Here is a 15,733-nt window from a genome sequence, read left to right on the forward strand (position 1 = left end):
ACTAAAAGTGTTTATTTTTACACATTGAAGAAATAATGTTGAGAAAAACAGTGGAAAAGAGAATTTAAAATCAAAATTGTAAAACAAATATTTTTTAATTTTATTTAAAACAAAATGTGGGAGGGAAAACTGCATGTATTATTACTAAGAATCGGAGTAGAAAATTGGCTTGGATGTTTTAGAGCAGTGGTCAGCAGCATATTTTATAAATATGTATTACTGGTTATTAAAATATTCTTAAACCAAACAAAGCAATGATTTTGTAAGAAGGTTAATACATGAAGATACTGTATTTTTAGAAAAACACTGGTTATCTTTAAAACTATGCAAATTTTAATAGTCGAGTCTCACCATGAGAACGACTGCCACGTTGCTAGGAGGTGGTTGTTAGTTTAAGTTGTGCTACACTTTTACTGCAGTGAAACTGGGAAGAGAAGGTTTGAGTTAGCGATATCAAAGAGAGTTTAAAATTAATACATTTGTGACGAGAGTAAGTGGAAAGGATGTTGGAGAGTTAAACACACCAGCTACTTCAAAAAATGATGAGGGCAGTGGAATAAATAAGTGAAAAATTAGCAAAAGACTGATGGAAATCTCTCTGTTGAGCCGCCCGGACTTCAAAACGTTGATTGAAACTATGGTCTCCCAAAACTCACATTAATGGTAAGAACTATACATTTATTACTTTGAATTATACTGTATTTGTTGTTCAATTGAAATGGTAACATTGTAATTTTAGTCAGCGAACGCATTTTTGAGTATTTCTTTACCTGTGTAATATAATTGGTAGGTTCTGGCATGTGGATATGTTGTTCAGTCTAGTTGCTCTCAGGGCTGTTTAGAGCCACACAAGTGGCCATTCTATTCATTTCAGTTGTCCACCTCTGTTATAGAGGGTGGAGTAGAGGAAGATTTGAGGCAATCTCTTACTTTCAATCTGCAGCCCATTGTTATCTGTTTTGGTATTGACTGTTTTTTTGTTGTGTTCACGTACTGGTGATAGAGTTTGTGTTCAGGTCAGCAGTTTTATCATCAACCTTACTATACATGGGCAATCTTACTATACAAGGGTCTCGCGCTACCATCATATATAATAAGACCAAAGGTTATAGGAAAATTATCATTCACCATGTGTTATACTACTACTACTACTAATAATAATAATAATAATAATAATAATAATAATAATAATAATAATAATAATAATAATAAGTGGTGGAATATTTTTATTTACCTTCAAAAGCAATATGGGAACAAACTTCCCAGAACAAAAGAACCCTTTCATAATAAACACTAGATATACCTACCTGCAGGTGTACTGAAGTAAGTTGTAATTGACTGGAGGCAGGCTCTTTACTTGCTTAATCAGATCCTTCATCCCCTGATTCAAAAGATAAATACATTTTTAACCCATTTTTGTTATTTGTTTAAGTAATGCTAGTACTGCAATACGGACACATAACTTTATTTTTACAACCCACCCCTTCACATCGTGTACCAGCCAACAAAGAGGGCTCCCTGTTGTTTCTACTCTGTTAACAGCTGGTAGACTGTTTCAGGTGGGTTTGTTTCCTAAGGGAGTCTTTAGCATTTTGTCTTTGACCAATTTTGCCTCCATAGACATTACTGCATTTCAAAATGATCCTAAAAGGCTTAATTTGGGCACAACTTAAATGGCTTTACTGAGATTCTGACATATCCAGTCTATTTGCATTCAACTGTTAGAACATCTGCCTCTTGGCATAATGTCTGAGAAACACAAGGAAAGCTAACACAGGTAGTTGTGTAAAACGCATTAGTACTTAATCCTCTTACATTCAATTAAACAGCGCATGGCCCTGTAAGCACATGACATTCATAACTACTCTCATATCTGGTGCATACATTGATTTTCTAGGCAGTATGTAAATGATATACTGGTGTGTCTAAAACATAACGTATTTGGCTTATATATAACTGAAGTGCATTTAGAAGTTTTTTTTTCTTTTAGCTAAGCCATACATTTTACACCAACAACAAGTAGTTGAACACTGTTAAACTTACAGTTTCTTCATCCTTGGTGAGAAGTTTAGTGCAGGTCAGAAATTCTTCATATTTTGCGAAAGGAATGACTGGCTCTGGAAGCTCTCTTAAATATAGCTTGAGCAAGGAGGCAACTGTGTGCACATCTGTACTGCTGAAGAGAAGAGGACATGCAAGAGAAACAGATTTTACAAGGGCTCTTATCAACAGTAAACATACCATTACAGTATTATTTACCACTGACCAAAAAAAATCTATCTATCTATCTATATATATAACTCTCTAAACTCAACTCTTCAATCACTAAGTAACCAAATCAGTGAAACAATGTCCTGGTTCATGAATATTACTGGTCAAGGACCTGGCAACTAACTTTGGAGAATACATCACAAGTGCTATTCAACATGTAAGTATTTGTCCAAGAAGGTGTTAAGGTCAACAACACACACCTGGAAAAAGGTTGGCAACCTTAAGTTAGATTTTTCCCTGGGTATGGTTACATATTAGCAAGCTTTTTAATGCGCTAGTCTTTCACTTCTGACTATCTATATCTCATGCCTCTGTCCCCTTATCAAATTTGACATCGTCAGGTAGAAACCCATAATCTCTGACAAGCTCTGAATCAAGCTGCAGCTACAACTGAATGCCTTCCACCGGGTGGCTTTCTGCTTCTGAGGTTCTTTCTGTTGAAGCACTTTCAAAAGGAGGAAATATTAAATAATATAACATAACACAAATAAAACACCTGCATAAACACTGTGTCCTGGACATTATAACACATTGGGCTGGATTCCGAAAGTCAGCATAAGGACAAATGCACCCAATTTACCAAACCAGAAATAAACGACTCTGACGTTTTTGTTGACTTTTTAAAAAAAATTTTAAACCAGTTTTAGAATTGAGTTTTAGAATTGTGGTGTTTTTTTCTTCCAGACAGAAATGTGTTAATAACAGTTTAAAGTAAAACACTTTGATGACTTTGCTCATTTTCTCAGGTCATAGTTGTATGGAAGAACACTTGAAGAAATGAACAGGCATACCTGCTGAGGTGTTTATTTTATTTCTTAAACAATTAATCTCCAGCATAATACCACATTATAAAAAGTGACAGTGTTTTTACTGTCTTTGTCACTGCTGCTACCTTGAGGTTGTTACAGTACAGGCCACAACTAGCTTACGATAAACCTACCTTTGAGTCAAGTGACATCCAACAATACATTAACAGAATGTTATCTCTTTCAGTTCAAGCAGTATTTCTGTTGCTTTTTGGTTTTGGCATTCTTTTTGTGATACTCATTACAAGGCCTATAACTAAAGACAGAACAATAAATGTAGCCTGTGTGGCTCAGGTGAGGTTATTAACTGCACTAGATTTATAGAACAAGGCAGGACACTAAGACTCTGTAACACCTCTAGCTCTGGGCCCACTTCCACTTTTAATGTGGTCTCCAGGGCTAAACCTTGGCCTAGTCTCTGACAGCCCTTTAATGAACACAGTAAGAAATGTACACATTCTGAAGCACCTGACAACAGTTACTCGTGGTCCAACTTCGTATGTACCATAAGATGGTGCATACCTTCCTTCTGTTTAATATTCAAATGTTGTGTGCTATGTTATGTGACACAAATTGCACAGGAGATCAGCACTCTAGCACATTTGTAGGTGATTTATAGAATGCTATTTGACAGCCAGTAGGAGATGTCATTTGTTATTCACTTGCAAGGAAGACTGACCACATAACTCTTGTGGCTTTGCTCCTGATGAGTTACAGAGTCTGTCTCCTTTTTTTTTTTGACTGCAGTGAGTGTTGCTCCCTCATGTCTCTCTCCCTGTAGAACTTCAATGTATGCATCTTACATGTTCTAGCATTTTAAAATTAAACTTGTTAAAGCAGTCTGTGTTGCAAATCAAAACCCTGTATCCAGTAAACTGGCCAAAACAATTAACTGTGTGCGTCACGCACGCAGAAGAAATTCCCTGACTGGCACAAACAAACAGTTGTGTGCTATTTAATGAGAAAACGTTAGCTTTATGTTCTGGTGCAATACTGAACTACAAATTGGAAATGCAAAGCTTTTCAGAATTGGGCCCTAAGTGTACTGAGGCCACATGCTTACCACCTGCGCCACCCCGTCACAAGCCAAATTAAATGCAGTACACAAAAACTGCAGTATACAGTTGTTCTAGCACAAACTAAATGTGCCTGCAGATTCCCTTTCTTACACTGAAGTAAAGGGACATTTCAACTCCCTGTCTAATTAGGGTGATTTTTGCCTCCACTCTCAAGGCCCCACTGAGCTAGAAACTTGGCCGGTTTGTTTCCTGGTGTGGTTCTGATTGCTTAATCATGCATGGCAATAAAGCTTTTATCAAAACAGTTCAATTTTTTGACATACCACTGATTCTGCATGATCTGCACTGTGACCTTTCTAATTATTTAACATATTTAAAAGCAAGTTTATTTTACTTTATTTCAATTCTTTTTGAAACCTGACAGGTGCATAATAATTCAATACCCAAAATAGCAAGGCTCAGCTGTGAACATTGCCTTTTATGCTGCACAGGAAGGCTTTGTAAAATGAACATGTCTATTTAGGACACTTTTTGATAATAGTCATGTTAATGGGTTGCTTTTACCACAGTATGTCATGTGGCCTTGACCCTTCACCTTTGTGAAAGGCCTGTGCTCAGAGGGTATGCAGCACTGCATGACGTTGTTATTCACATGAGATACAAACTCAACTGTACATGGAAATGTAACACTAATGTGACAAAATTGCGTGATAGCTTACACAGCGATATGGTTAACATATAACTTCAATACTCAACCATAAATTGTGATTTAAATACAGCATATAGAACAATATGTTCAAAAAAAAAAGTATGTGTGTCTTTCTTTGTGCATTCATTTTATTATATTGTTAGCCCTATTTACATAGCACTGTGTACCATTGCCAAAAGACAGCACTAACTAATTCAGCTTCAGAGTCTTACATGGAAAGAAGTCAAATAAAAAACATATACACTGCAGGGGTTAACTTTTTTGTTGTGTTTTATGGCAGAAACTGCTTTAAAGGTCTGCAGTGTTGAAATTAATATAGAGCCTATAGGGGTATTTATTACCATAAAAATTACCTGTCAAATGATGGCTTCTCCCCACAGTCAAAGGCATCCTGTAATTCCTTGACCAAGTTGGCTTGTCCAGGCAGCCTGAAGAGCCCCTCTTCCTTGAGCCCTCTCAGTCGAATGAAATCGACACACTGCTCCACCAGCATGGGAGCCATCTTGTTCCCAAATCTCCTCTCATATCGAACTGTCTCCTCCAGCTTCTGACCAAAAATACCTGTTGAAAAGAATGCCGAAAACAAAACATTAAAAAAAAAAAACACTTTTGTGCATTTACCTATGCGACAGCTCCTTTGTAAGGAGGCTTATTAATCATTGTTAGAATATTGCTGCAGAAGTATCTGCTGCCACACTTTTAAATTGTGAATTTAACATTAAGAATAAGAATGCAATATCCACATGCTATTGTATCTACAGTGTGTATATAACATGGGGAGGAAAATATCTTGCTGCCTTGGCCATCTAAGTGGCCTACTCCCCTGGGCTTTGTTTATAGTATTTTTTTTTTTTTTTTTTAAATCATTCACAACAGCCATTTGTCTTTCCCCTTCAGAAGAAAATTTAATTTTACAGTAAAATGAATTACAATACCCAGCCTCTAAATGACGCATGGAACAAAAAATCATGACATGTTCAAATTAGTCATTTTGTTTGTTTTGCAACATTTGTTTTGTGTATGAATGCAATACCACAGTGTATTAAAAGCCAATAATGTAGATTAAAAAAATGCATAAACAGCACATTTATCTGGAAAATAGGGGGGAAAAAAATAAGTTTCTTCATTCTTACAGTACCTAAGGAGGATTTGAAAGAGGAAGCAGCTTCAGATTCCAATGACATATTTAAAATGTTGCAATCATTCTCATTGCTTCTTCCCACATAATTAAGTGCTGTTATTTTTATCTCCACAGCAAGTTCAGATTTATTTTGGCATACATACTGTATATGTAATTGAGAAGTGCATTGCCAATTAAAACAAAAGGAAACTAGATCTAAATTAGATCAATAGACTTTGGCTGGTCTTGCCTACATTGCATGTCTATGAGAGGGAAACGGGACTGAAGAGCAGCACTTGAACTTGGTTGAAAAAACTAAACAAAAGAAAAAAGTGTTTGAGTATTTGCAATAATAACCACCATAAAGAGGTACTGAAAGGAGGCAGTAAAAAAATAAAAACTGTCAATTTTTTTTGTTAAACTGGAAGCTTAGGAGCTACATTCCAGCCTTTTAATATACTGTAGTAAGCTTTATGTGCAAAGCTTACTACAGTAAACTTTATGTGCAAAGCCTACAAATGCATTCCCTCAAGAGCACTAGGCATATCACTTATTTCACACTGACTTGAGGTGTTAAATCATTGTAAAGAAAAGCCAGACTGTTATTTTATTATACATACTGTAAGCACCAGGAAAACCACACTTCCTTTCGCGGTTGGCTGAATAAAAATACAATACGGTAGACTCCTACACAACAGAACCATGCAGGTTGGTTATGTTGCTATAATAACGTCTGAATTTATGTCAACCCTGGGATGGCACACTATTTAAGGCTGCCCTTCATGTCAGTGATATCTTGGGGCAAGTACAGCATGGAATAAGAGGCCTTGGTCTCAGTTCAGCTGCTCCTACATGGCACAAAGCAGCCCCAGCTCAATGGAGGAAGCCAGTAGTCAACGAGGTGCAAAAGCAGGAGGAGAGGATGAGGTGTGTAAAGGCAGTTTATGGATGAGATGGGAGAGTGTGGAACAACGCAAGTTTGGCTGGCGAGATCTATGGACAATGGAACAGAGTAGGATCAATTTCCTCATCAGATCAACATATGATGTTCTCCCATCACCACAGAACCTTAATCTATGGGTAGGAGAGGATCCCTGGTGTCCTCTGTGTTCATAGCCAGCTACATTAAGACACATTTTGACAGGATGTAAGGTGGGTCTTAGGTTTACTTGGCGTCATGACCAGGTTCTGCGATATTTGACCTTAGCATTGGAAGACAAGCTCAGCATGACCAACAGGTTGCCACCTATGCCAGAAATATATGAGACATGAAGAACAACATTCCTCTGTCCAGGGGAGCAACCTCCAAGAAAAGGTATTAAAACCAAAACTCATCTAGGACAACTGGAACTGGCTCTGGTTGAGACGAAAAGATTCTAATTGGGGACTCAAGCACAGTAGAAATAAAAATAAAAAAACATTGATGTAAAGGAAGGTAAGTACGCTGGGCTTTGCTGAGTGGAGGACGGAGGGGGGTGATGCTGGAACGCCAGAATCACTGTCAAGCCCTCTTACGGTACAGTGGGCTAGTCGACGAAACACCAAAGGTGGAAAGTGCCCTCTTCAAGACCCCAGAGAAGTACCCTACTCAGCTCAGTCCAGACGGTTGTTATGCTGATGCGCTAGGCCGCACTGTGGTTGATTCCTGGAGCCAGCATCGCAGCCGTTGTGTGTGCTGATGCGCCAGGGAGGCAAAATAAGCTGATCAACATTACTCTTCAGCAATCAATACCAGGCAAAAGGATATCTACATCATCAGATGGAAGGAAACGTAGATGGATCACATTAGTTTACAGTAAAATAAACTATGTCTTAGTTGGTGCTTATCTTGGCGAGAACTGAGTCCAATATCAGCATGAAGTTTTAACACCTACTCTCATGTAATGGAAATCACTATGTTTCGATATTATGGTTTCCATGGCAGCCTGAGTGTGTGAGGTAATTGGCAGTTGTTACTTTGTCTCTATTTCTTTCAGTTCTCAGTGTCAGCTCTGGCATCTCTACACCTGGTAGACTGTATGCCAGAGCACATCTTAATGTTAGAGGGAAAACAAAAAAACTATATACAGTGCTCCCTTGCTATAACGCGGGTCTCGGGACGCACAAAATATGAGCGTTGTAACCGAAGAGCGTTATAAACGGGGGAGGGGGTGGGGGGGCGCTGCGGGACACATAACAAAAACACATCTGACTAAAATACAAAATAAAATAACTCCCTCTCTATAATGCATATATAGTGAAACAAAAATGTAACTTTCCATGAATTAACCATGCATAAAGCACCATGTAATCAACGCTAAATGTGCTGAATACTGCCAAGGTTTCTTTTTTTCACCTTAGAAATATTGCCAGACTGCGTCCCATACTTTCTCTACCTGCAGCTGAAAAATTGGTTCATACTTTTGTTTTCTCCAGGGTCGATTACTGTAACACCCTGCTTGCTGGGGTGTCTAATAGCATCCTCTCTAAAATTCAATTCGTTCAAAATTCTGCAGCCAGAATTTTGTCTCGGTCCCGCTCAAGAGATCACATCACTCCTGTTTTGGAGGCCTTGCACTGGCTGCCTATTAGGTTTAGAAATGATTTTAACATATTAATGCTGACATATAAGGCTCATCATAGGCTAGCTCCGACTTATCTGTCAGATCTGTTACCTTTTTACACTCCCGCTCGCAACCTCCGCTCTGCTGATTTCAGACTGCTGTGTGTCCCGCCTGCTCACCTGCGCTCTATGGGCAGCAGGGCCTTCTGTTGCTATGCCCCCAAATTATGGAACGCTATTCCACTAGAGATCAGGGACTCAGCTTCTTTGAGTGTTTTTTAAGTTAATTTAAAGACTTACTTTTTTTGAAAGGCGTTTTTATGGTTTTTATGATTGTTTTATTTCCTTGTGTTACTTTTATGCATAATCTGTTTATTTATTGCAGTACTAGTGCTCTGAAGTGACTACTTTTAAGGGCGCTAAACAAAATAAAGTGTATTATTATTATTTTATTCCTGCCAACAATATAGTCCATTACTCAAATGTTACTTATGTGTGATTTTTGGTATACAGTCATATTTTCCATATGAGCACAACAAAGCATAGCATTGCAGTCATACAGTAGATAATCATGTTCTTTGATCTGACTGACTTTTCGCTCCACCATCTAGAAACCAAGAAGGATGGTTTTGACAGCTTACAAATCAACCCACAATCACACCGTTCAGACTGCTCTACCAACTGGCTCACAAAGATGTCTAATTAGTGCTTTTTGCTTTCACACATCAAATTATCAGCTGTTCAATTAAGAGGTAGCTTCCTTCCTTTGCAACAAAGATTGAGTTAAGCACCTGTCTTGCTTTGAACAGCACAACTGTTACACTGAACAGCCTGTTGTAATGTTATGTATGACTTACCTCTTCTGAAACTGAAGCATCTCTTAATTTTTTGGTAGGCTGTCTTCTGAATAAAACTGGGGTACATTAGTGCACCAGAAGAGACAAATTTGAGATTCTCAAGCATTACTGAACCAGGAGATCAGATCATAGTTAAGACACCAGTGGTGCTGAGACCTATCCTTTTCAGGTTGAAAAGTTAATGTGTAGAGCAGATTAACATTTTGTGCAAAATGGTTTTTCAAACAATAATTATTCCCTCCAATAATTAGGAAGGTTAAGATGTCCCTTTCTTTGGTTTCTTTCAAATGTAGAAGCAACATCTATTTTATAAATGTATCTTCATGGAACACCCTCAGAGATTCCTCCACACTATTTTTTCCCTCCTGTTTAAAAAAAAAAAAAACAGTATAGGCTATGCATAACTTGCAGACTTAGCTTCAAGTACTGTACATTATCCAAAAGGCATTTGTGTAAGAACTCCATGAAAACCCAGGATATAACAGCAAGACCACTTTATATGAAAAAGGTGTTTTTCCACTCAATAAATGACTTCTTAGTTTTAAATGTGAACAGAAGATGCTTAATCCTCAATAGAACACCTTTAAGAAAGCCTTTAATCTTCTTTAGAAGGAGATATCAATTCAATTTTGATTCCCAGCAAGTGAGGAATGCTTAAGAGGTTTGATGCATTTCCATCAAGCTGCTCTGGTACTGCAGCTGAAGCGCTCTCTTCAACTTTTTTTTTGCAGATCTTTTCTTCCTCACTGGTTAAAAGCTCAGGGAGTAGCTCATTGGTGCACTGAAAACCGAATGGCTTGAAGGGGGAGAAATCCTGCTCTGACTTTCACTTGACTTTGAGCAGCTGTCACACGTGGCAGCTTTACAGCAGGCAATTAAGAGCCCCTCTGGCAGGAACAGGTGGTGCCAATGTCTTAAGCCTTTGGAACATTTTCTGTGTCATGATTGTGTTTTTTCTTTGATAGGCGGTTTTCAAGCTTCACAACCCAAACTCCCATTTTTATCCTCTAATCAAGAAGTAGAGATCTTAATGGTTTTTACCCTGCATAGAATCAATGTCCACAGCAAACCTCCCCCCGCCCCCGGCCCCCAAGCACACATTTCACTAAGCACCCTCAGTTCCGAGTCAGCAAACAATATTTTAATCAGCGTTGAGTAAATGATTACAAACAGGCACCTCATTTGGGATGGAAACTGGCATTCCATGTACACTAAGCAGATAGAAGAATTAACATGTTTAAAATAGTGACGCTTGAGTGTTTTTCCTAACATTTCCATGCGTGGGAGTGGGGCAATGTGGCATGGTGCCCCACCCCTGTGCGTATTTTTGTGTTTTATGTTGTATGTGCTGTGTTATTGGTGTGAATATAGTGGTGCACAGAGTATAAATTGGGCTATGTAGCACGACTGATTTAAACTATTTATATTTAGGCACAGAGATTGCACAAACACTTCACATGCAGATAAAATTTGTATTAGGATGTGGACAGGGGGATTGCACAAATGAGTTTACGTGCTGGGATGCAAGTGAATGATTAATTAGAAATTGAATCCCAGCACAGCTGAATAGATGCACAGATCACTCACTCAGGGTTGGGTGTTCGGTGAAGAGGAAATGAGAGTTGGGGGGGTAAAGATAAAAATAATAAAATTACAATTGCTAGTCGTAACTTTAAATCAGCACGTTACTTGTTGTGGGCTTGTCTCACTGTGTTTGTTTAGAGTCTGTCTGTTTTGGCCACGATGCCTTTTGTTTAATCTTTTTATCTGTTTATTCATTAATAAACCGCACAAGCATTCACATTCACTCTCAGTGCTGTGTGTTTCTTCCGGGTCTGACGTCGCATCACAAAGCCATCCTTGTCACAGGGCAAAATAGTTATATCTAGCAGGGGAGGTTTATAAACAAGCATCGCAAAAGTTACAGTCACAATGCCAGAACTTTGGCTGCTACCACATTCTCAATACATCCTCTGAAGGAATATTTGAAATTTCAGTGCCCTTTAAGATGCCTAAGATGTATTAGCTGGCTTAAATCTGTCTGTCTGACTAAGTGATAATCATAACCCTCCTCCACTCAGGCACTGGGAGTATTGTTGTTGAAGACCAATAAATAAGTTATGGCTTTAAAAACTAAGTTCTACATTTTTGTTAAACTTACATGATGTTGCTTTATATATATATATATATATATATATATATATATATATATATATATATATACACACACACACACACACTGTATATAATGATGCAATACATTTGGAATGGTCTCAAGATATGAATTGTTTTAAAAGTACTGGATCAAACATTACACAGTCACGGACTGCCAGCTAAAAACACTTTGTGTTTATATTGGAAGCAGGAAGACCCTTTTGTGTAGCCTTGCTCTTTTACTGCATGATCCCGGGGCCAGAATGCATTTTACCCTGTTGCACCTCAGACCCACCCTCCTGTAAAACGGGATGCAAGACAGAGTCATCTGGAAATGAAATGCCACAAGCCAGGGTGAGTAGTACTTTAAAATGTCAATACTCCCTTAGGTTGGAGTCAACAAAACAGATGCATTTGGAACAACTTCCAAATTTAATGAACACTCCACTCAAGCTGCTCATTTTTAAATTGCTCCAAAATCATGATTAATTCCTCTTGCCTGACACAGGGGTGTGATTAATTTGATCTAACCCTTTAAACGGGTTCATTCTTATGCTAATGTATCCAGTTTCCATTTGGGTGCCCTAGGCCTGTTCCATTTGTGGACAGATATTGTATAATTGTGCAAACTTTAAAATAAAAAAAAAAAACAACAAAGGAAAAAATGATACAACAAGAATTGAGTTTTCATGCTGAGCATTTCTAGGGTCACTTTTTATATCTGAACATAAACAATATATTAATAAAGCATTCATTAACTACTAGAACATGTAACATTGACAAAATCAAAGTACTTTAGCACAGACCCTCTATTTGTCTGGAAAATTGCAGTTGAGGTCAGAGGGCTGCATTGCTCTGCACCCTGCTGAAAGAAAGTAAGTATTACACCCCTGAACCACATGAAGATTCATGGAGATGTTTATACCGGCAGTGCTGTTTTAATTGTCTCTGATATGATCTAAACGTAATGCTCTGGGATATTGAAATACAAAAGGGAAACCTTCAATAATTTAGATGAATATTGGTATCTTAGTAGTCGGGCAGATGGTTTGTATTCATAGCAGATTCATCAGAATTAACAGCAAAGCTGCAATTACAGGACATAACTGCTGTTGGTGGTGAGTCTCAGAGCCATTAGTACACATTATGCCTAGACGGGACCCTAGTGTGTGCTTTAGCTGCTTCTCAGAGAAATTTCTCCAGAGCACTTATGGTACATTTGTAATTAACTGTTCGTTTAATACAACCCTTTCACAAGAATTAAACATCACTGCATCAGAGAGACATTTTTTTTTCAATGAATTATTTTAAAATCTCACAAATGAAAACAGACAGAGTAATACGACAATAGCTGAGCTGCTAAAATATAGGGATGTTTACCAGTCTGTTTTTCTTATTGAGGCGATCTGTTATTCACTAGCATAACAAAAAATGGCGTATAATCACTTTTGGCATATAAAACTGGAATATCTGGTCATGTCCCAATTAGAACCTATTAGTATCAATTACACTTTAGCCTTCTTTTGTAGCAGCAATATCTTTATACATGCTGCTGAGCTAATTATTTCACTATTTCATTATTTCTGTCTCACTTAGCATCCTTAGGTGTTGCAGGCCTCCCAAGAGCAATCTTAATGATAAGAGGTAGCCCTGCAAAAAGGCGAAAAATAGCACAAGACTTTCGAATTGGAATGAACACTATATCACTGACAGCAACCCAAAGACAATTTGACTTTTGCTTGTCCGGTCTTTGACAGCAACGACAGCTAAAAAGCAAAGCTTCAAACAAACCCACATTCTAGACTTTTTTTGCTCCAACACTGTAATCTAAGTATTGCACATTTAATTTGCATTGTATCTTCAGTTTTCTTCTTTTCTGTATTTTTATATTGTTGTAGCAAATGGACACTACTTGCAGTTTTTGTTTCAGAAGAATGTTTGCTACTGTGTAAGTGTATAGAGCACTAATACCCTGTATCTTTCTAAACAAGGGATTTAGGGGAGCTCCCTAATAAAAGCTGAATCTCAAAACAATATAATAATGCTATTTCTGCTTTGTATGTAATTCCACACAACATGAAAAAGATAATATAAACATTAAAATGAGTATTTTTCTATATTGTAGTAGGATGCCTGCCATAGCTGACATGATGTTTTTCAAGCCTAATTAGAATGTGAGCAGTCTTTGAGGACACTCATCTTTCATTGATAGCTTGAGTTATCGTATATAAACAAAGATTTAAATCAAATTAGTTTGAGAACAGAAGGGAAGCACTTCAGTTAGGATATATTAAGAGAGATCATGGGCATTGGATAGAGATTGATAAGAATATGATTGCCTCAATTTGCATGTATACCCTGCTCAAAGGGGTTATGTTTCATATAATGTTCTATGTGGAGAGAAACAGGATCTCTCATCACCTGGGGTTCCCAATCTGAAGGGAAGCTCTGATTCCATTCAGTGTGATTTGTAAGCCACACCATCCATTTATTGCAGCAGTCTACAATAAAAAAGATATCAATAGTTTGTCTGCCGCTCCTCCTCCACCTGTTTTCTCAAAACCCAATCATTTAACAACTTTTCTCAAATGGGAATTCCTTTTCTGCATTTAAAATGTGCTCTTCACACACTTATTTTTTTATTGATGTTTCTGTTGGTTTATATTTCAGTTTCATATGAGCAATTCCCTGTACCATCCCAGTATTATGTATTTATTTATTTATTTAAATGTATTTATTTTTCAAAACAAATCGCCTCATCTGTATTGCATAATATCAACCCACACATGGATCATGCTCAGTGTTTAGGTAAATTTTCTGCTGTACTAGTTTAGGTTTCTTCCTCAGTATTTTAAAATCTCACTGGTCCGAACTGGTTGTAGCCTCCCTCCAGTAAAACAACAATTTGATGCTGTGATATTTGTGCTGGGTTTCAAAACCTTTGGACCCAGTGCAGCATGGGAAGAAAGCACAGCCATCCCTAGACATTTCCCTAGTATTTGCTATATCTAAAATCGGCTTTTATAGGTTAATTGACTTTATATTAAATATAAACCGTCCCAAAAGTTAACGGGAATTCCAACACAAATGAAAAAGATGCCTTGTTGTTTCCCCCCAGTCTTAACAAATGTCCTTAGGACATATCAAGTTGTGTTCTGTGCTGTTCTTCAATGTTTCTGGTGTTTTTTTGTTTTTTTTTTCTTCTTGGTGACTTGTTTTGTTTCACATGGTTTATTTATTTCCTCCAGTCTTTGCTGAGATTTATCCCCTGAATACAGTCTATCTTCGAAATCTCTGACATTTGTCAGCATGTCCTTGAGTCCCCCCCATGCAGTAAAGCAGAGATTATTAATGATATAAGGGAGAGATTTCCCAAAGAATCTCAGACTGAATCGATCAGAATGCTGTGCTGTTGTACAGTCTAGCTGTGACAAAGCATTATAGATGCCCTGAACTGAAACCAGCAGGGGTGCTGACAACATCCTTCTTTCAAATCCCTTTTTAGGAATCCATTACATTGCCAGCGTATTTACTCTGATAAACTCCTGGTAGACCACAGCACTCGTGAAGAGGTAACAATAGCCAATAATTGACATGCTTCAAATGGAATGGCATATAAAAATGGATCTCTGCAGCCTAGTGCATCTTCTAACTATACAGATAACTCATCACTGATTTAGCAGGTGTTCTACTAAGGCTAATATATTGCAGAAATTATTTTAAAGTAATTCTCTTTTGACAAGTAGCATTACAGTGCTCCTCTTTATAAGTATATTTGGGGGTTGCAGTCTGTGCTAGTTCTGTTCTGTTGATGAGAGTGTGCTAGTGGAATGGCAATATGGGGCAAATGGGGCCTCCTAACTGGTTCTATGGTGTAAAGTGCAGATTTATTCAAAGAAGAACTGTAACATACTGTTACTCACACAAACACATGAAAAGAATGTGTTTTATTTTATTTTTTCACATATTTTATATTCTACACACTCTGCATGTCAGAAAGAGCTGAAAAGTGTCACACTGCCAGAAGAGACATGAGGAGGTGTCAGGCTACAACAAGTGTTAATTAATACAACTGGGGGGGGGGGGGGGGGGGGGGTCTTTTAAGGTCTCAAAGTTATCAGGTGTGAAAAAAAAATGTGTAACATAGAAAAGCATGAGCAGTTTTTTGGTTTGTTTCAATGTATTACAAACATGTTTAGTGTTTTCTATACACCGCAAAGTCCCAAAAAATGCATCATTCTAAGCACTTTCCAAT

At 37.7% G+C, this 15,733-nt stretch overlaps 1 protein-coding gene across 4 annotated transcripts in view; it reads right to left on the reverse strand.

The window, feature by feature from the left end:
* Positions 1-15,733, reverse strand: part of LOC121301606 (rho GTPase-activating protein 24-like) — a 137,943-nt gene that overhangs the window by 6,219 nt on the left and 115,991 nt on the right. For 3 of the 4 annotated variants that reach the window (XM_041231161.1, XM_041231153.1, XM_041231178.1), the window contains 3 exons: positions 5,159-5,366; positions 2,044-2,176; positions 1,308-1,381 (listed from right to left, as the gene is read on the reverse strand). In XM_041231161.1, coding sequence (XP_041087095.1) covers positions 1,308-1,381; positions 2,044-2,176; positions 5,159-5,366 — 415 coding nt within the window. The remainder of the gene's footprint in view (positions 1-1,307; positions 1,382-2,043; positions 2,177-5,158; positions 5,367-15,733) is intronic. The other variant, XM_041231170.1, reaches the window with a different exon arrangement.

Source organism: Polyodon spathula, chromosome 2 (assembly GCF_017654505.1).
Source record: "Polyodon spathula isolate WHYD16114869_AA chromosome 2, ASM1765450v1, whole genome shotgun sequence".
NCBI lineage: Eukaryota > Metazoa > Chordata > Actinopteri > Acipenseriformes > Polyodontidae > Polyodon > Polyodon spathula.